General features: G+C 44.2%; 1 protein-coding gene across 1 annotated transcript in view; it reads right to left on the bottom strand.

Moving 5' to 3' along the window:
* The window catches only part of zeb1b (zinc finger E-box binding homeobox 1b), a 214,801-nt gene that overhangs the window by 32,468 nt on the left and 160,794 nt on the right, over nucleotides 1-21,539 (bottom strand). Inside the window, exons 4-5 of the mRNA XM_068014511.1 lie at nucleotides 11,320-11,508; nucleotides 7,397-7,599 (exon numbers count right to left, since the gene is read on the bottom strand). Of these exons, the coding sequence (XP_067870612.1) occupies nucleotides 7,397-7,599; nucleotides 11,320-11,508 (392 nt within the window). The remainder of the gene's footprint in view (nucleotides 1-7,396; nucleotides 7,600-11,319; nucleotides 11,509-21,539) is intronic.

The raw sequence follows: 21,539 nt of genomic DNA, 5'->3' as shown, positions 1-21,539 counted from the left end.
CATCTAAATACTTGTTCAATGTTGTGAGGGTTCCTGCCTCTACCACCCCTTCAGGTAGTGTGTTCCAGATTCCAACCACCCTCTGGGTGAAAAAATGTTTCCTCAAATTCCCCTCTAAACCTCCTGCCCCTTACTTTAAACCTATGCCCCCTGGTTATTGATCCCTCCGCTAAGGGAAAACGTTTCTTCCTATCTATCCTATCAATGCCCCTCATAATTTTGTATACCTCAATCAGATCCCCCCTCAGCCTTCTCTGCTCTAAGGAAAACAAACCTAGCCTATCCAGTCTCTCTTCATAGCTGAAATGCTCCAGCCCAGGCTACATCCTGGTGAATCACCTCTGCACCCTCTCCAGTGCATCACATCCTTCCTATAGTGTGGTGACCAGAACTGTACACAGTACTCCAGCTGTGGCCTAACTAGAATTTTTTACAGCTCCATCATAACCTCCCTGCTCTTATATTCTATGCCTTGGCTAATAAAGGCAAGTATCCCATATGCCTTCCTAACCACCTTATCCACCTGTGCTGCCGCCTTCATTGATCTACGGACAAGTATACCAAGGTCCCTCTCACCCTCTGTACTTCCTAGGGTCCTACCATCCATTGTATATTCCCTTGCCTTGTAGTCCTCCCAAGATGCATCACCTCACACTTCCCAGGATTAAATTCCATGGCCAGGCATATCCCTCACTCTACCATTACATTCAAGCCAGAGAACTAATTCTGGTTCAATGAGGAGTGTAGGAAAGCAGGCCAGGAGAAGCACCAGGAGTACCTAAAAATAAGGTGCTAACCTGGTGAAGGTACAAGACAGGACTACATGTATACTAAACAGCAGAAGCAGCATGCTATTGCCAGAGCTAGGCAATCATGCAAACAATAGACCAGGTCAAAGCTCTGCAGTCCTTCCACATCCAGTCGTGAATGGTGGTGGACAATTAAACTTAATAGCGGGAAGAGAAGGCTCCATGAACGTCCCAATCCTCAATGATGGCGGAGCCCAGCATGTCCATGTAAAAGACAAGGCTGAAGCATTTGCAACCATCTTCAGCCAGAAGTGTCGAGTAGATGATCCATCTCGCCTAATCTTGAGGTCCCCACCATCGCAGATGCGCACTCGATAAAGCAAAGGCTATGGACCCAACAACATCCTTGATATAGTGCTGAAGACTTGTACTTCAGAACTAGCTGCTCTTCTAGCCACGCCGTTCCAGTACAACTACAACACTGGCATCTACCTGACAAAGTGGAAAATTGCCCAGGCATACACTGGCCGGAATTTTACAGGGCGCTGACGGGAGCCTGCCTCCGATGTAAAAGTCAGTGGTGAACCCTCTTTCGCTTCGCCTGGGGATCCGTTCCATATTTTACGGGTCCCCAGCTTTAATTATTCCAAGGCGTGACTTCCACCCGCTTGAAGGAGGAAGTCCTGCCTAGTTGAGCTGCTGGCCAAATCAGGCCAGCAGCTCTTAAACCCAGCAGCGCCACTGGGAGCAGTGGCCACTGCTAGGACTGCTGCCCAGCCTAAGTTAGAAGATGACGTGGAGCTGGGAGGAAAGCTAAGTTTTGGTTGCCTCGCCGGGGGTAATTGGTTGGGCCCCAGCGAGGAAAGGGTGGATGTTTGTTGGTGGTGGTGGTAGCCCTCCATCGGCTTTTTTTTCACCCCCGCCCGCCTGACGTAAAAGGCAGCGGAGGTGGGAGCAGGTCGAGAAAGCCTCCTGGAGCCTCCCACTCCATTTACACCACCCCCACGCCACCATCCCGCTCGTTGGCGTGCCATAAAAGTCTGGCCCCTGTCCACAAAAATCAGGACAAATCCAATCCGGCTAATTACCGTCCCAGGTAATGGTGATGGAAGGTGTCATCGACAGTGCTATCAAGAAGCACATACTCACCTATAACGTGCTCGCCAATGCTCAGTTTGGATTCCATTGGGACCACTTGACTACAGACTTCATTACATCCTTGGTCCACGCATGGACAAAACAGTTCAATTCCAGAGTTGAGGGGAGAGTGAAAGGTCACTGACCTGAAACGTTAACTCCGCTTCTCTCTCCACAGATGTTGCCAGACCTGCTGAGGATTCCCAGCATTTCTCATTTTTATTTCAGATTTCCAGTATCCACAGTATTTTGCTTTTATTGAGGAGAGAGTGACTGCCTTGACAGCAAGGCAGCATTTGACCGACTGTAGCATTACAGAACTCTAGTAAAATTGAAGTCAATGGGAATTGGGGAAAATCTCCCCACTGGCTGGATTCATACATAGCACAAGATATTGTGGCTGTTGGGAAGCCAATCATCTTAGCCCTGGGATATCCCTGTGGGTATTCTTCAGGACAGTGTCCTGTACCCAAACACATTCAGCTGCTTCATCACTGACCTTCCCTCCATCATCAAGTCAGAAGTGGGGATGTTCACTGATAATTGCACAGTGTTCCATTCCATTCGCATCTGCTGAGAAAATTAAGCAGTTCATGGATGCATGCAGTAAGACCTGGACAAAGTTCAGGCTTGAGCTGATAAGTGGCAGGTAACATTTGAGCCACGCAAGTGCCAGGCAATGGTCATCTCAAACAAGAGAATATTACCATCTCCCTTGACATTCAACAGCATTACCATCCCTGATCCCGAACTGTCAACATCCTGGGGGTCACCATTGACCAGAAACTTAACTGGTCCAGCCACATAAATACTGTGGCTACAAGAGCAGGTCAGAGGCTAGGAATTCTGTGGCAAGTAGCTCACCTTCTGACACCCCAAAGCCTTTCTACCGTCCACAAGGCACAAGTTAGGAGTGTGCTGGTATACTCTCCACTTCTCTGGATGAGTGTGGCTCCAACAACACTCAAGAAGCTGAACACCATCCAGGACAAAGCAACCATTTGACTGGTACCCTGCGCACTACCTTAAACATTCACTCTATCCACCAATGGTGTACTGTGGCAGCAGTGTCTACCACGTACAAGATGCAATGCAGCAACTCGCCAAGGCTCCTTTGACAGCATTACCCAAACGACGACCTGTATGACCTGGAAGGACAAAGGCAGCAGGTGCATGTAAATACAATCACCTACCTACTTCCCTTCAAGTCACACACCATCTTGGCTTGGAAATATATCACCTTTTTTCATCATCGCTGGGTCAAAATCCTGGAACTCCCTACCTACCGATGCTGTAGGAATACCTTCACCACATGGACCACAGCAGTTCTAGAATGTGGCTCACCTTCACCTTCTCAAGGGCAGTTAGGGATGGACAATAAATGCAGGCCTTGCACCGACATTCACATCCCATTAAAGGATTTTTAAAAAATACTGGGAGCTGATGGCTCCTGATTTTAATCTGCTCAACTCTGCAGATGCCAAATGCACCCATCCAAAGCTGACAGGGTCTTTTAACACATGCGTCACAGATCTCCATTACAGCTTCGGGAACTGACTGCAATTTTGACTCAGTGGCCCGAGTGGGAAACCACAATTAATTTCTTATCAGGTGAACACAGTGGGAAGGAGGATTGAGGCCAGAAGGGATTAAAAAAACAAAATTTTTTATTTTTTTTTAAATGAACTTTCCTCCTGGAGCCCAGAGAAGCATGAAAGCTTAGGCCTCCCTGCCTGAGATTAACCCCCTTCCCAATTGTGAAACTTCTATCAACCTCCACTCCACTTTCCATTTGAGAGAACCCTGGCAAACAGCCTGATTCCACCACCTACTTATTTTCAGTGGGCACCATGCAATTTTGCACCTCTTTCTTGTTGAAATGGGTATGAAGTCGGCAGCAAGATTTAAATCAGGCTCAGGAATCATTTCTGGAGCAGTGAGAGTTTTTAACTCACATTGCTACACACCAATTGAAAACCATCCAAGAGCTTTTAAAAAAAAAAAATCAGGAAAGCAGGGCCATAGTACTTATGCAAACGGATTACCTCCAGTAAATGCTGTGAAGGCTGGAGTCCAGAGAACATTGGTCTCCAAGCAACCACCCATATTGCTTTGGTGGAGAAATCCAGGTTTCATGGATAGCTATAGGACTAAAAAAAAAGTTTCCAGGATAGTATGTATTCAGAGATAAAATTAGGTGATTACTATTGCACATGTACTCTAACTTGAAAATGAAAACCTCCTCCGTTTCTTCATTGTCCTCTTCCTCAAAACAAAGGACAAAGAAATTCCTAAAGGGAAGTCCATTACTTCCCAAAAATTTGCTGGAATGTTTAATTATGCACTAGAATCTTTCACGTAACTTTAATACCATAAATATCAGTAGGCTCCATTATTCAGTTAATTGCAGCCATTAATAGGCCTGCAGATTCACATCAAAGCTTCAACGATGGTCCCCACTGTACTTTTCCACTGCTGGAAAATACTTTCCAAACGCTGCCATCTTTATAGTAGTGGCATTTCTTGGTGGCAGGAAAATGGCAACAACCAAGTAAAATACTGTGTAGTAAAGGTCATGCTAACCTGCCTTCTTTTACATGGGGGGAGTGCAGCTGCGCCATCAATTCAATAGGGAGGCAGGAAAATATGTTGGGGCATTTTTAGGGCAGATTTGATAGAAGATCGTTCCATCCTACTTCCCCTTTCTCAGTACTATTCAAAGTTGAGCTGTTTTCAGGAAAAAAAAATTCGACCCTCAGTGTCTGTATGCAGGCATGCTTATGGGAAGATACTTGCAATATACATTCAGGTTACCAAAAATAGCTCCGTCATCAAGGTTACAATTAACAACCTCTAACATTGCTCGCTTTCACTCCTGCCCATCTCCCTCTGCAACTGAAACTCTAATCCATGCCTTTATTATTCATGGATTTTTCAAATATTCTCCAACAATCTCCCCACCCTCCCCATCCCCTCATCAAACATCTGTAATTCTGCTGCTTGTGCCCTGTGTTGCACAAAGTCCCACAACAAATCATTGTCCCCCATCTTGGTCTATCACCATTTCCTGCCCCTCAGTATATAGATTTCAAGGTGCTTTTCCTCCTTTTCAAATCCCTCCACGCTCTCACTTCATCTTATCGTAGCAATTTTTTTTAACCATAGATCGCAATCTATTCTCTTCACTCCTTGGACTCTAAATTACTGTTCCTACTTCACTCCCATCACTGGAAGCCAACCTTTCAACAGCTATGAACTTCCTCTTTGCAGCTCTCTCCCAAAAATACTTCAGCTTACTACTTTTACCCATTCCTTCAAAAACTCCCTTAAAAGCTGGCTGACTTTTACCTACCACCGGAATCCGTTCCCGTCTCCTTTGTGGGAGCCTCCTCTCCCCTCTTGTCAAGTGCTGTGAGATGTTCCACGCAAAATTCGCAACTTATTTTTATCTTTTCTCTTTCCCATGGGGACCTGCCATTTTCCATCTCTCCAGTCTGCAGGGAGCTGCTCAGCTGGCATCAGGTATGATCATCAATAAGCAGCTTTGTAGGAAATCCAACAGATCAGAATCCTTTCCGACGCTAACACCGATGTGTTGGATTCTCTATACAGTTGTTCAAAGACGTTTGTGTGATTGTTGTCAACTGAACAGTTCCCTCAGAGTTGGTACACCCAAACTGCAGATCTCCAGAGGGAAGGAAAGGGGCATTTTTAACTGGAAGGCATCTTTTACAAATTAGCACTTTAAGTATTTATTAACCCTACTTGAAGTCAATGGCGAGGAGAAGGAATCTTTATACCAAAAGCAGTTTTTTCTATACTTGGCGTTTCCTTTACCCAATTAGGAATTTTAATAAAGCTGTAAAATGAAGGAGATGAAACCTTCGCCTCTGTACGAGCTATACAAAGGCAACAGTCAATATTATGCAAAGAGAATGCTCAATGAAAGCTGTGACTTGCAAAACTAATTTACCTCAGAAGACCTTGATAGCTCAATTAAGATTAAGTTGTCATTAGGTATTAGACTCTTCCATATACAATCTTGTATTCCACAGCACACCACTATAAAGCAACCTACAATTTGCTGTTCTGGTTCATTTTCCTGTGGAAGTTCTGTTAGCAAAGTTTACAGAGGTACACACACACATATAATAGATATACACACTTTTATTACAATTATTGTTGTTCAGTCACAACAGGCTGTTAGTCATATTTCCTAAAATACACTGCTGGGCGCATGTAATAGAATAGTGGAGGGACCGCTTTATGCAGTCCTGGAGATATTGCGGACAGTCCTGGAGACTGGATCTGGTGAATGTCATTAGTATCTAAGTGCACTATTTAACTACCCAATGCATTAATTATCCATTAGACTTTTGGCTGGATTGCTAGAAGTTTGTAAACCAGCCATGTTGGAAAAATAAATAAGCTCACTACTAAATCAACATCATCTAAAATTTATATGGCACATTTATTTTATTTAGAGATATAGCACTGAAACAGGCCCTTCGGCCCACCGAGTCTGTGCCGACCATCAACAACCCATTTATACTAATCCTACACTAATCCCATACTCCTACCACATCCCCACCTTCCCTATATTTCCCTACCACCTACCTATACTAGGGAAAATTTATAATGGCCAATTTACCTATCAACCTGCAAGTCTTCGGCTGTGGGAGGAAACCGGAGCACCCGGAGAAAACCCACGCGGTCACAGGGAGAACTTGCAAACTCCACACAGGCAGTCCCCAGAATTGAACCCGGGTCGCTGGAGCGGTGAGGCTGCGGTGCTAACCACTGCACCACCCGATGAAGTAATGAAGTAAAACATTGCAAAGCACTCCACAGAAGCAATAATCAGACAACATTTCACACGGAACCACATAAGGAGATATTAAGACAGGTGTCCGAAAGTTTGGTCAAAGAGGTTATGTTTTAAGGAGCAAATAGAGGTACAGAAGCAGAGAGGTTTCGGGAGGCAATGCCACAGCCCACAGCCTAGACAGCAAAAGGTATGGCTAGCAATGGTGGGGCAAAGGAAATCAGGAATGCAGAAAGGCCAGAACTGGAAGTTGTTACAAAGACACAAGCATGAGAATTTTAAACTCAAGGCGTTGCTGGACTGGAAGCTAATGTGGGTCAATGAGCACAGAGGTGACGGGAGAATGGGAATTGGTGCAAGTCAGGATATGGGTAGCAGAGTCTTGGATGAGCTGAAGTTTACAGAGGGTGAAAGATGGGAAATCAGCCATGAGAGCATGTGAATAGTTGAGTCTAGCGGTAACAAAATCATAGATGAGGGTTTTAGCAGCAGATGGGAAAATAAAACACCCCATTGCAAAATTAATCGCCACCAATTATGGAAGTAAAAGTGACTTCTAGACTAAAGCTTTAGTGGCTTTATCAATCAACGGGGCTCACTGAACAGGACTAGTACAGATAAATAACAATTAACACACTTGCTATATGACAGGTACAGGAATATTAAATTGATTTCTTCCTTTTACCTGATCTCGACCTGACTTATGTGAAGCCATGTGACGATCCAGTTGTGTCCTGTAGGCAAAAGTGTAGCTGCAAAGGGAGCAACTGAAGTTGTCTTCATTCTTTTCATGGCGATATTTAATGTGCTCTTTTAGTGAAGTCAAGCGCTTGTAGCCTCTATCGCAATATGGGCAGGTAAGCAGCTGAGCAAAAGCATCAGGTGTTCCTGAAAATATGAAATTACATTCATGTAAACACTCAATTTTAACCCATTTCGAAGATGGAGCTGGTTATTGTTAGGCTTTGATCCACTATTATGACCCCAAAGTAACTAAAATTGATTCAAAAAGTAGGCTAACCCGATTAACTATATTGCCCCTATGGTGCTATAGATTTTAGATATATTACATATACATTTGATCAAATACCTGCATAGAAGCCACCCACAAACATGGATAGCACCCAATTTTTCATCTCTATTTCCCAGTTAAAAGTAAACAAAATAGTGTTAGTTACATTTTACCTTGTAGATACAGTGCAAAAACACAAATTGCAGCTCGAGTGGCCTGCGTCCGAAGGTTGCAAATCCAAGTAAGATTGGGTATTGTGTGACCTAGCCAAGGGAGGCTGCTTTTTTCTTTGGCAACAGAAACCAATTTCATAATATTGCTGGAAATACATTTCAAGATTTAAAAGGGTAAACGTGGCTTTGGCTGATGGACTTAACTGAGTATAGTATCTGCATTCAATCAGGGAGTTACAAAACTTATGCATAGTTGTATCTTTTCCTTTTACTCATTCAGTTCAACATATATGACTTGCTTATGTGTAAGTTTTACTTCTGTTATTACCTATCCTCTGGAATAAAAATTAACACCTTTTTCAGTTACTAGTTTATCTCGTGTGGCATTGCTCATGTGCAGTATGCAGCACATTTTGTAACATTTAGTGTGGTCCCATTCTAAACCAGATAGCACTGCAAAGAATTTATAAAGAAACCACTTGACCATGCGAAAATTAGGGGTTTACCTGTTTATTAGTGCTAAGGATATATGGGCTGTTCAGAGAGTTTTTGTTCTCCCTGATCTGATTTCCTATCAATGACTGTATTTGAGAGAAACATTGTTTTTAAGTTGTACAAAATCAGAAAATTAAGATGTGACATATTCATCGAATCAGAATACACAAGAGTGATGCTTCAAATGCAAAAATTTCAAATACCACTTGCAAAGATTTTATTTTTATACAATGGATGCTCTGTGGTATTGCTCACTGATAAGCAGAATAGGAAAGAAATACCTTCATCTTTTTAGACTTTTACTGAAATGAACAGCAGAAATAGCTGCTATGAACTTATCAGCTTCTCCTTAGTGCACAATGCAACCACATCAAGCTTTATCACTGTAAAATGAACAACTGCTTTGGATATGCATTTCAGCTTGCTCAAGTTTGAGCATTTACTTTCTGCTGTGCTTTGGATTTCCCTACCTTCCTAAGTAGTCTGGGCCTGAATATATGTGCACGTTATATACGTGTGCAAAGAGCAGGTTGAGAGGGGCAACAAATTCTATGCAGTTGAGCAACACAATTAAGAAAGCACAAGGCATGGCTCAGCTACATGGGGGCAGGGATGAGCCTGAGGTTCAGCAGGCTGTGTAGGCAGTGCAGAAGAGTTGAAGCAATTCAAGTGTGAGAAGTAAACTTAAGATTTGTTTTCTGAAAGTTGTGTTTTGTTCATTCACTATATAAATAACCAATTTTTTTTTTAAATAGTGGTTTCTGGTGAAACGTTGAACAATGTCAATTTATTTTCCTCTGTAATGTAATTAAATTTAATTTTTGGGGTGATTTTAACAGAAAAAAACTGAGAAAACAGAGAAAGGCTGTCTAGTATGAATAATCAAAGCAATAACAAAATTCAAAGAAAAATCATAGACCTAACCAATGGTAAGGGAAATCACATATCTCAAATGGTTATTAAATATAACTGACGGTCAAGAATTTTTTTGCAATGTACTATCAAAATATCACTAGTGTACAAAAAGATTAGATGTCACCATTTGTTTTTACAAACTATAGAATATACTCTGATCAGTATTGAACATAAATTATATGTCAACAACTTGTACTTATATGTCTCAATGTGCTTTTGAGGTGGAAGTAACCAGAGACAGAGAAATGGAAAGAGCAGGAGTGGTAACTGGAAGAGAGATTGAGGATAAAAGTTTTGAGAAGGCCTTTGAAGGACAGGTAAGGAGGGGCAGAGGGAGAATATTCCAGAGTGCAAACCCTAAATAGCTACAGGTTCTGCAGCCAAAAGTTGAGTAAACAGTGTGATGCAAAGGAGGCAAGGAATCAAAAAGTCATGGGCAGGTACAGGAACACAGTTATTTATCAAGTTGCAGAGGTAGGGAGGGGCTAGTTATCAATTATATAACTCCTGCATCCAGCATGTCAGACTATTTAGATCAGTTTCTTAGTCATTAACAATTTATCTTGCTTTCAAATAGTCACATCCTTTGTTATATCATGTAGTGTATTAACATATATGCACAGCAGTGGTATATAATTCATTTAATACAAGATTTGAATATCTGATTTTACTGGTGTGCACTGTATTTAACAGTCATGAACCACATGAAATAAACCTTGTCTTTAGAAAATGGTTCAGAATTTCATAGAACATAGAACAGTACAGCACAGTACAGGCCCTTCAGCCCACGATGTTGTGCCAAACCTTTAACCTACTCTAAGATCAAACTACCTACATACCCTTCATTTTACTATCATTGATGTACATATCCAAGAGTCGCTTAAAATGTCCCTAATGTATCTGCTTCTACTACCACCGCTGGCAGTGCATTCCACGCACCCACCACTCTCTGTGTAAAGAACCTACCTCTGACATCTCCCCGAAACCTTCCTCCAATCACCTTAAAATTATGCCCCCTGGTGATAGCCCTTTCCGCCCTGGGAAAAAGTCTCTGGCTATCCACTCTATCTATGCCTCTCATCATCCTGTACCCCTCTATCAAGTCACCTCTCATCCTTCTTCGTTCCAATGAGAAAAGCCCTAGCTCCCTCAACCTTTCTTCGTAAGACATGCCCTCCAGTCCAGGCAGCATCCTGGTAAATCTCCTCTGCTCCCTCTCTAAAGCTTCCACATCCTTCCTATAATGAGGTGACCAGAACTGAACACAATATTCCAAGTGTGGTCTAACCAGGGCTTTATAGAGCTGTAGCATAACCTCGTGGCTCTAACTCAATCCCCCTGTTAATGAAAGCCAACACACCATACGCCTCAACAACCCTATCAACTTGGGTGGCAACTCTGAGCGATCTATGGACATCGACCCCAAGATCCCACTGTTCCTCCACACTACCAAGAATCCTGTCTTTAAGCCTGTATTCTGCATTCAAATTCGACCTTCCAAAATGAATCACTTCACACTTTTCCAGGTTGAACTCCATCTGCCACTTCTCAGCCCAGCTCTGCATCCTGTCAATGTCCCGTTGCAACCTACAACAGCCTTCCATACTATCCACAACTCCAGGAACCTTCGTGTCATTGGCAAACGTACTAACCCAGCCTTCCACTTCCTCATCCAAGTCATTTATAAAAATCACAAAGAGCAGAGGTCCCAGAACAGATCCCTGCGGAACACCACTGGTCACCGAGCTCCAGGCTGAATACTTTCCACCTACTACCACCCTCTGACTTCTATGGGCCAGCCAATTCTGTATCCAGACAGCCAAATTTCCCTGTATCCCATGCCTCCTTACTTTCTGAATGAGCCTACCATGGGGAACCTTATCAAACGCCTTGCTAAAATCCATATACACCACATCCACCGCTCTTCCTTCATCAATGTGTTTTGTCACATTAGTGACAAGAAATTTCATGCTTTAGAGTCAATAGTTTATTTTTAGAACATAAAAAAGTTACCATTTTCTTCTTGTCCACAAGCATCTGGTGTGCCTCGTCTATGCTGCTCCTCTGGTGCTTCAGGAAAAATGACAGCCGTGTCTCCTTGCTGAAGGTATTCTTCAACGTTTGGATCATGACTCTGCTCATCTTCTGCAGTTGAATCATGAAAGCAGTTCTCTCCATCAGAATCACAGCCTTCTTCATTAGCTATTGATAAGTATAACATTAAGTTATTGAACAGCATAGTTCCAAAACAAAAGAACACAAACTTTTTGTGACGTTCTTCTGTATGTATACCAACTTTCAAAATTATATTTAATTAAGCTAATTATAATTCACACTTTGCAGACACAATGGGTTGAATAGCCTAATACCATAAATGTTAATTATTCTATGATTAGAAGAGCTTGGTTTTAATTGATACATGTCTGAAAGCTTGGCCCAGCAGCAGCATTCTTGATTTGAAGTTAGAAGGTTGTAATTTCAAACCCCACTCAAGAATTTAAGCATATTATTTAGGCGATACTTCATTGCAGTACCCACAACATGTTGCATTGTTGAAGGTGCCATTCTTCAGATAAAATATTAAATTTGGGTTCCCACCGTCATGTTCTGCTGGATGTTAAAGAGCTCATGGAACTACACAAAGAGGAAGATGGAGTTCTCCTGCTGTCTCAACTAACCATGACCATGTCAGTATTGAAATACAAATCTTTCCTTTTAAAAGGAGCACAGCCATAATTTGTGGGAGCAATACAATACGTACCAAGTTTTGCAATCCAGTAACAGGGACTACCTGGGCTGTGCTAAAATTTTAAGTACCATATCTGCACCACTATTAGTTGAAAACAGTAGTGGTCATATTTTGGGATTTTAGATCATTGTTCTTCATAGTAAAGATTTGGGAATGAGCTATGTTCAAGTGTTTCATATCTGAGCAAAGTTGAGTCTTTTTTTCCCAAATGCGCCACAGGATGCAGTCAATGAGGATGTGCATTTATGCCACATGAGACTACTTGTGGAATGTTGTAGCTCACCACTTATTTCAAACGGATATCAGGATCAATTGTTCCATCCCAGGCCTGTAAAGCCAAGATGTGCCTTATTCATTTGGAGAATAGCAGATGACGTTTATTTAAGCCTGCATCTGGGGGTGGGGGCGGGGGGTGTGGAGGAGGAAGTGAAAGGTTGCATTATCAGGCATCTTACAGGAGAATTATGTGCCACTGAAACTTTCAAGTTGATTGGCCAGTGGAAAATATGTTTTGTATGCAATGCTAGTCTTGTGTAAGCACAGAAATTAAACTGGATATATACCACAATTGCCCAGCACCCAAACAAACAGAGATTTAAAAAAAAAGAGTATTGGTTTATTTGAAATACCAAACTGGAAGTCACAAAAGGGATTTTAAAATACACTATAATTTATGAGCAAATAATAGCGCAGAAGCAAAATACTGCGGATGTTGGAAATCCTAAACAAAAACAGAAAATGCTGGAAATACTCAGCAGGTCAGACGGCATCTGTGGAGAAAAAAAACAAAGTCACAGACCTGAAATAATGCAGGTTTGACCATGTGCTTCATAACTCAGTTTCCTAACTTGGGCTAAGGGAAATGTGAAGGTGAACCTGAACTGGAGTAACCATATAAATACTGTGCCTACAAGAGCAGGTCAGAGGCTCGGAATCTTGCTCGTACCTCACCTCCTGACTCCCCAAAGTCTGTCCACCATCTACAAGGCACAAATCAGGAGTGTGACGGAATACCCTCCACTTGCCTGGATGGGTGCAGCTCCAACAACACTCAAGAAGCTCGACACCATCCAGGACAAAGCAGCCAGCTTGATTGGCACCTCATCCAGAAACATTTACTTCCTCCACCACCAACGCACAGTGGCAGCAGTGTGTACCATCAACAAGATGCACTGCAGAAATGCACCAAGGCTCCTTAGACAGCACCTTCCAAACCTGCGACCTCTACCAACTAGAAGGACAAGGGCAGCAAATGCATGGGAACACCACCACTTGCAAGTTCCCCTCCAAGTCACACAACATCCTGACTTGGAACTATATCGCCATTCCTTCACTGTCACTGGGTCAAAATTCTGGAACTCCCTTCCTAACAGCACTGTGGGCGTACCTACCCCACATGGACTGCAGCAGTTCAAGAAGGCAGCTCACCACCACCTTCTTAAGGACAATTAGGGATGGGCAATAAATGCTGGCCCGGCCAGCGACGCCCACATCCCATGAATTAATAAAAAAAAAATGTCTTTACAGTCTGTGTCTACTCCACAGCTTATCTTCCCACCTAGCTTTGTATCATCAGCAAAGTGGAGAGTGGTGAAGGATGTAACAAGGAGGTAATTGGCAACTGAAGCAATGGCGACATGAGGAAAAACTTTTTCACGCAGCAAGTGCTTAGGATCTGGCATATGCTACCTAAAAGGATAGTGGGGGCAGGTGCAATTGAGGCATTCAAGAGGTAATTGGATTGTTATCTGAAAAGGAAGAATGTGCAGGGCTATGGGAAAAAGGTGGGAGTGGCACGAGCTAAACAGCTCTTTCGGAGAGCCAGTGTGGACATGATGGGCCGAGTGGTCTCCTTCTGTGCTGTAACAATTCTGTAATTCTGTCACTGTTAATGCAGAGGTGCTAGGGTTTCACAGCAGGAATGAGCAAGTCACTGGACCTGCTCAACAATTAACTCATCCCTCATATCTCTTACTGCAAGGTGTTGAAGTGGCCCTCTTTCTTCTGCTTCCTTGCCTACCCCCCAGTCTTTCTCATCCAATGAGGACTGCTGCTACTGTGCCTCCTCCAAATGTGGGTTTCTCTGCATGGCAACAGTGTGCATGTTTCAGCAAACTACTATGATGCAGGAGAGTCACTGTGGGGCATATCATCAAGAGCCCCCAAGCTTATCCAGACACCTAAACTTGAGCTTCAGCAACCCCAATATGTACTTAATACCACTTCCATGGTATGGATTACATCTGCATTTCTGGTAGGGTTGCAGAGGGGCATCATGAGCCATGTGTGCACTGGAGACCCCTTGTCCCCCGGCAGCCGTTCTGTCACTTTGGAAGGGCTGAATATTTCAGGGCGGTTGAGTGTTGTAGGATTAAAAACATTATGACAGCTGCCTGGGTACCTTGCATAATCCACTCTTGTGGTCCCAAAATAGATGTGCATTAGTGGAGTGGTAGCTATTTCTATTTGTGAATGCTGCTAGCTGGTGTTCCAGTGCTCAGATGATAATGTGTCAAGTCAATGACAACCAGGACACAAAGGAAGCCAATCACCATGTAATGCAGTTTTGTACTGAAAACTGGGAGATTGCCTCTTGTTCCTTCCAGTATGCTAAAGAGGGTAAGTTGTTAAGGTTTGTGCTGACTTTGAGACCCACAGGCAATGCATGGTTACAGAGATGAATGCATAGCTCAAAGACTAGTATGAGAGAAGTGGGTTCCAGTTCATGGAGCACTGGCACCAGTAATGGGACAAGTGGAGGCTGCACCATTGGGACGGGTTTCACCCGAACCATGCTGGGACCAATGTTCTAGCGAGTCGTACAACTAGGGAAATATGGGAAACTGGGCCTGTATTCTCTGGAGTTTCAAAGAATGAGAGGTGATCTCATTGAAAACTACAAAATATTAAAGGGATAGATAGGGTAGATGCAGCTAAGATGTTTCCCCTGGTTGGAGCGTCTAGAACCGGGGGGAAAATTTCAAACTAAGGAGGAAGCCACTTAGAACAGAGATGAGGAGAACTTTCTTTACTCAGAGGGTTGTGAATCTTTGGAATTCTCTACCCCAGAGAGCTATGGAAGCTCAGTCATTGAGTACATTTAAAGAAGAGATTGACTGATTTCTAAATACCAATGACATAAGGGGATAAGAGGATAGTGTGGGAAAAAGGCATTGAAGTGGAGGATCATCCATGATTGTATTGAATCACACAGCAGGCTCAATGGGCTGAATGGCCTGCTCCTATGTTCCCAGAGAAAGCTTTAAACTAAATGGGGTGGTGGGGGGGAAGGGAGGAAAGGGATCATGTAGGGGAAGATTGAGTAAATTAAAGGGAAATGACAAGGCAATAGATCAAGGCAGCAATAAAGGTAAAGATAATCAAAGTACAGCAGGTAGGGAGAGTGATTTCAAACTTGAGTGTGCCAGCAGATAGTGCCAGGGTTTACAAAAACAGTAAAAAAAATAATTATTAAGGGCTCTATATCAGTAGGTACATGACATTCAAGGAGGACAGGAAGCTGGAAAAAGGTGGTGGGGTAGCTCTATTAATTAAGGAGGGCATTAGTACTGTTTTGTGAGATGACCTTAGTTCTAAAGGTCAAGACGTAGAATCAGTTTGGGTAGAACTAAGAAACAGCAAGGGGCAGAAAAGATTGGTGGGAGTTGTTTACGGGCCACCAAACAGCAGCGGTAATGTAAATCACAGTATAAACCAGGACATTAGAGGTGCATGTAACAAAGGCAATATAGTAATCATGGGGGTAAACCTAATTAGTACTAATGTTGTGGAGGACGAATTCTTGGAATGTATGCGAGATGGTTTTCTAGAGCAGTACACTGAAGAACCAACTAGGGAACGGGCTATGTGAGATCTAGTATTGGGTATTAAGAAAAGGTAATTAATAATCTTGTTGTAAAGGAGCCTTTAGGAAAGAGCTACAACACTGGCATCTACCCTGCAATGTGGAAAATTGCCCAGATATGTCCTGTACACAAAAAGCAGGACAAGTCCAACCCGGCCAATTATCGCCCCATCAGCCTGCTTTCAATCATCAAAGTGATGGAAGGTGTCATCAATAGTGCTATCAAGCAGCACTTGCTTAGCAATAACCTGCTCAGTGATGCCGTTTGGGTTCCGCCAGGGCCACTCAGCTCCTGACCTCATTACAGCCTTGGTTCAAACATGGACAAAAGAGCTGAACTCCAGAGGTGAGGTGAGAGTGACTGCCCTTGACATCAAGGCAGCATTTGACCAAGCATCGCATCAAGGAGCCCTAGCAAAACTGAAGTCAATGGGGATCAGGGGGAAAACTCTCTGCTGGTTGGAGTCATACCTAGCGCAAAGGACGGTGGTTCTAGTTGTTGGAGGTCAATCATCTGAGCTCCAGGACATCACTGCAGGAGTTCCTCAGGGTAGTGTCCTAAGCCCAACCATCTTCAGCTGCTTCATCAATGACCTTCCTTCAATCATAAGGTCAGATGTGGGATGCTCGCTGATGATTGCACAACGTTCAGCACCATTCGCAACTCCTCAGATACTGAAGCAGTCCGTGTAGAAATGCAGCAACACCTGGACAATATCCAGGCTTGGGCTGATAAGTGACAAGTAACATTCGCACAACACAAGTGCCGGGAAATGACCATCTCAAACAAGAGAGAATCTAACCATCTCCCCCTGACATTCAATGATATTACCATTGCTGAATCCCCCACTATCAACATCCTAGGGGCTACCATTGACCAGAAACTGAACTGGAGTAGCCATATAAATTCCGTGGCTACAAGAGCAGGTCAGAGGCTAGGAATCCTGCGGCGAGTAACTCACCTCCTGACTCCCCAAAGCCTGTCCACCATCTACAAGGCACAAGTCAGGAGTGTGATGGAATACTCTCCACTTGCCTGGATGGGTGCAGCTCCAACAACACTCAAGAAGCTCGACACCATCCAGGACAAAGCAGCCAGCTTGATTGGCACCTCATCCAGAAACATTTACTTCCTCCACCACCAATGCACAGTGGCAGCAGTGTATACCATCTACAAGATGCACTGCAGAAATGCACCAAGGCTCCTTAGACAGCACCTTCCAAACCCGCAACCTCTACCAACTAGAAGGACAAGGGCAGCAAATGCACAGGAATACCACCATCTGCAAGTTCCCCTCCAAGTCATACACCATCCTGACTTGAAACTATATCGCCGTTCCTTCACTGTCGCTGGGTCAAAATCCTGGAACTCCCTTCCTAACAGCACTGTGGATGTACCTACCTCACATGGACTGCAGCGGTTCAAGAAGGCAGCTTCTCACCTTCTCAAGGGCAATTAGCGATGGACAATAAATGTTGGCCTGACCAGCAACGCCCACATCCCATGAATGAATTTTTTAAAAAAAATAGAATTTTACATGAAGTTTGAAAGTGATGTAGTTCAATCAAAAACTAGGGTCTTAATCCTAAGCAAAGGAAACTACGAAGATATGAAGGACAAAGTGGCTATGGTGGATTGGAAGATACGTTAAAAGGTATGACATTAGACAGGCAATGGCTGACATTTAAAGAACCGACACATAGTTTACAACAAAATTACATTCCTTTAATGCACAAAAACCTAGCTAACCAAAGAAATCAAGGATTGTATTAGAGCAAAGGAAGAGGAGTATAAAGTTGCCAAATAAAATGGTAAGCCTGAGGATTGGGAGCATTTTAGAATTCTGCAAAGGAGGACCAAGAAAAAGATCAATAAAGACAAAATAGAATGAGACAGTAAATTAGCGAGAAACATAAAAACGGACTGTAAAAGCTTCTATAGGTATGTAAAAAGGAAAAGATTAGCAAAAACAAATGTGGGTCCACTACAAGCAGAGTCAGGAGAATTTATAATGGGAATAAAGAAATGGCAGAGAAACTAGTCCCTTGATTCTTCATTATTTCTGAAAGGTTTTAGTATTTTCCTCCATGAATTAGAGATACAGCACTGAAACAGGCCCTTCGGCCCACCGAGTCTGTGCCGAACATCAACCACCCATTTATACTCATCCTACACTAATCCCATATTCCTACCAAACATCCCCACCTGTCCCTATATTTCCCTACCACCTACCTATACTAGTGACAATTTATAATGGCCAATTTACCTATCAACCTGCAAGTCTTTTGGCTTGTGGGAGGAAACCGGAGCACCTGGAGAAAACCCACACAGACACAGGGAGAACTTGCAAACTCCACACAGGTAGTACTCAGAATTGAACTCGGGTCGCTGGAGCTGAGAGGCTGCGCTGCTAACCACTGCGCCACTGTGCCGACACTAAACAAATACTTAGTGTTTGTCTTCACGGAGGAAAATGCTAAAAACCTCTCAGAAATAATGGAGAATCAAGGGACTAGCGTAAACATGGGACTGTAAGATATTAGTAGTATAACAATAGTACTAGAGAAATTAATGGGAGTTAACATAGATAAATCACCCGGACCTGATGAGCTACATCCCAGAGTGTTGAAAGAGGTGGCTATAGAGATGGTTGAAGCATTGGTGGTCATCTTACAAAATTCTACTGACTATGCAGATTGGAAGGTGGCAATTGTCAACTCCAATATTTAAAAAGGGAGAGAGAGAAAATGGGGAACTATAGACCTGTTAGTCTAACATCGGTTGTAGGGAATATTTAGAATCTATAATAAAGGATGTGATAACAGGACACTTAGAAAATAATGGCAGGATTGGGCAGATTCAATAAGGATTTATGAAAGGGAAATCATGTTTAACCAACCTGCTGGGAGTTTTTTGAGGATGTAACTAGCAGAATACACAAGGTGGAACCGGTGGATGTGGTATATTTAGATTTTCAGAAAGCTTTTAATAAGATCCCACACAAGGGACTGAATTCTCCCGGCCCCTCTATGCCACGGATCGTGGCGCGGGGGCCATTAAAATTCTGCCGAGAGAGGCCCGCCTCGACCCATGACGTTCAGAAGGGCCTGCTGCAAATTACCAGCGGTGGGGGGACCTTGCTGCGGCCCCTCCGCTGCACAGCAACAGCACCACAATCAGAATATGTTAAACGTTTTGTTACTCATCTCTGCAGATTATGCAGCACGCCACCTCTCTTATGGACACCTCCGTATTTTTCGCTGAACGGGCAGCCGTCACGTGCCGTCCCGTTCACGATTGGAAAAGCCGGCAGGCCCTCAGTCAGAAGTTGAAGCCAGCGAAGGTAAGTTCTGTTATTCAGGGGTCTCAACTCTGCATACTGGGAGGAGGGAGGGGGTCTGGGATTACTGGAGGGCAAGCTCTGCAGGCATGAAGGGAGGTACTGTGTAGCCTCTCTCCGTAAACAATGCATGCTCTGTGTTTATTTGTGTTTGTGAAGGAGCAATGGCATTCTAGTCACGCCATATGTGGGGAGGATACCAGAAAGGATAGGAACATTTAGGTTATATGGATGGTGGGGGCAATTGATTCAGCTGGTAGGATGTGGTCATGCTGTGCCACTCAGTGTTGGCCAAGATGGGCTCACACTGTTGATCCATGAAAGCAGCTGATGTACCCGTCAACACCAATCCCTGCCCTTCGAATACATGAAGGGTTCAACTTTATTTATCACATGGAAATAAGTATGGCTCATTCTACATTGCATGATCCTCTGTTCCCGATATGCCAGAGGTAAAATCAACAGGCAGGTGTGATCCGCATAGAGGCCCCCGGTCGTGAGCAGCAACCCCAAGGGCAGCTCGCCATTACGATTGCCGTGCATCTACAGGCCCCACATGACATGCCATCGGATGTCAGAGCATCAGTGTCAGAGGTGACCGCCCTCTCTACATGCGCAGTGACGCGTCTCTGTGCCCTGCTCAAAGATGACCTGCAGCCCATGGGCTTCGGTGGACATCCTATGCTTTTGGTCCTCATAATGGCAGTGGTTCTCAAGCTTGACGCCTATGCAGCTTTTCAGGGGCCCACCAGAGACCTTTGTGGGGTCACACAGTCAGCAGTGCATCAGGGAGGTCACCGATGCCCTGCACCGGAGGGCGAGTGAGCATGTCCACTTCAGGATGGACTCTCACAGCTAGGCCCAGAGGGCCATCGGTTTCGGCACCATTGCCAGAGAACCATAGGTTGTAGAGCTCAGACAGCACTCATGTGGCCATCAGGGCTCCTGCCAGGCTACCACCTGCAGATGCCACCATTAAAGGAATCCTCTCAATCTAGGTGAAGCTGGTATGTGATCACCGCAGATGCTGCATGCAAATCTGTGACCGCTTCTTCGGTAGCTCTCATGGCACCTGGGACCTGTGCCAGTCCCAGCTGCCACCGCTGCTCACTGAACTGGCTCAGATGGAGGGGGGGCTTCTTGGAGATAAGGGCTATCCTTTGCAGACATGGCTCCCGACACCAGTGAGAGACCCCACCACTCCACAGAGGAGAGGTACGACGCCAGCCATTGAGCTACAAGAGCCACCAATGAGCAGTAGATTGGCATGCTGAAAGAGCACTTCCAATGCCTGGATGGATAGGGTGATGCCCTGTACTACAGGCCAAAAAGGCCAGCTCCTTCATTTGCTGCTCTGCACCACTACGTACCTAATAAGGGCCAGGCCTGGCATGATCAGGAGAGACGTCAACAGGGTTCCTCCTCGGACTATGAAGACGCTGAGGACCTACCACATGAAAGATGCACGAGATGGCAGATGGCACCCAGGCTCTGCACACAGGGCTAGCAGTGAGCTAGGGATGTACAGAAGCGGCTTATCAGACAAAGGCTGTCTGATCCATAGGAACTGATATGAGCTCTTCAAGCCACACATCACCCTTGCTGTGCACCAGTCCACATCTGCAGCATCCTTGTGTAAACCATTACAGGCAGCAGCTAACGGAGCCAATGTCCACGTCACCGCATCTGTGGAGACGCTCATGAATAATGGTAGCATGGCAATGATGTTATTGCATACGTTGGCTCTCCTGAAGGGCCAACGGTGCAAAGGGATGTGACATTGGTGCTACATGCTGGCACACATCATTCACACAGAGAAAAGGATACGCATGTTGAAGAACATTTAGTGAAAGACGTATTTACATTGTTGTGACACCCGTGCATTCCCATTTGTGTCAGTGTGTTCTCTGTAAACCTCTAATACCTTTTATGGTGTATTTAAGTCTCACGTCCTGGAATGTGCAAAATTATTATTCACCCAGGTGCGGCACGCCTACAAGAAGGAATGTTACACTTGAGTGGGAGAAGAGGATCGCAACTTCACAGGACACTGGGACACAGCAGTGTAAGTATGTGGCAGCAAAGTGGAAAGTGCTGGGGTAACTCAGCAGATCAGGAAGCATCTGTGGAGAGAGAAGCAGAGTTAACTTTCAGGTCTGTGAACTTGGCCAAGTTAACTCTGCTTCTCTCTCCACAGATTCTGCCTGACCTGCTGGGTTTCTGCAGCGCTTTCTGCTTTGCTGCAAGATTGACAGCAGCCCCACTCTTCAGCAGTCAG

This window comes from Heterodontus francisci, chromosome 2 (assembly GCF_036365525.1).
Source record: "Heterodontus francisci isolate sHetFra1 chromosome 2, sHetFra1.hap1, whole genome shotgun sequence".
Classification (NCBI taxonomy): Eukaryota; Metazoa; Chordata; class Chondrichthyes; order Heterodontiformes; family Heterodontidae; genus Heterodontus; species Heterodontus francisci.
This window is presented reverse-complemented; position numbering and strand designations above follow the sequence as displayed.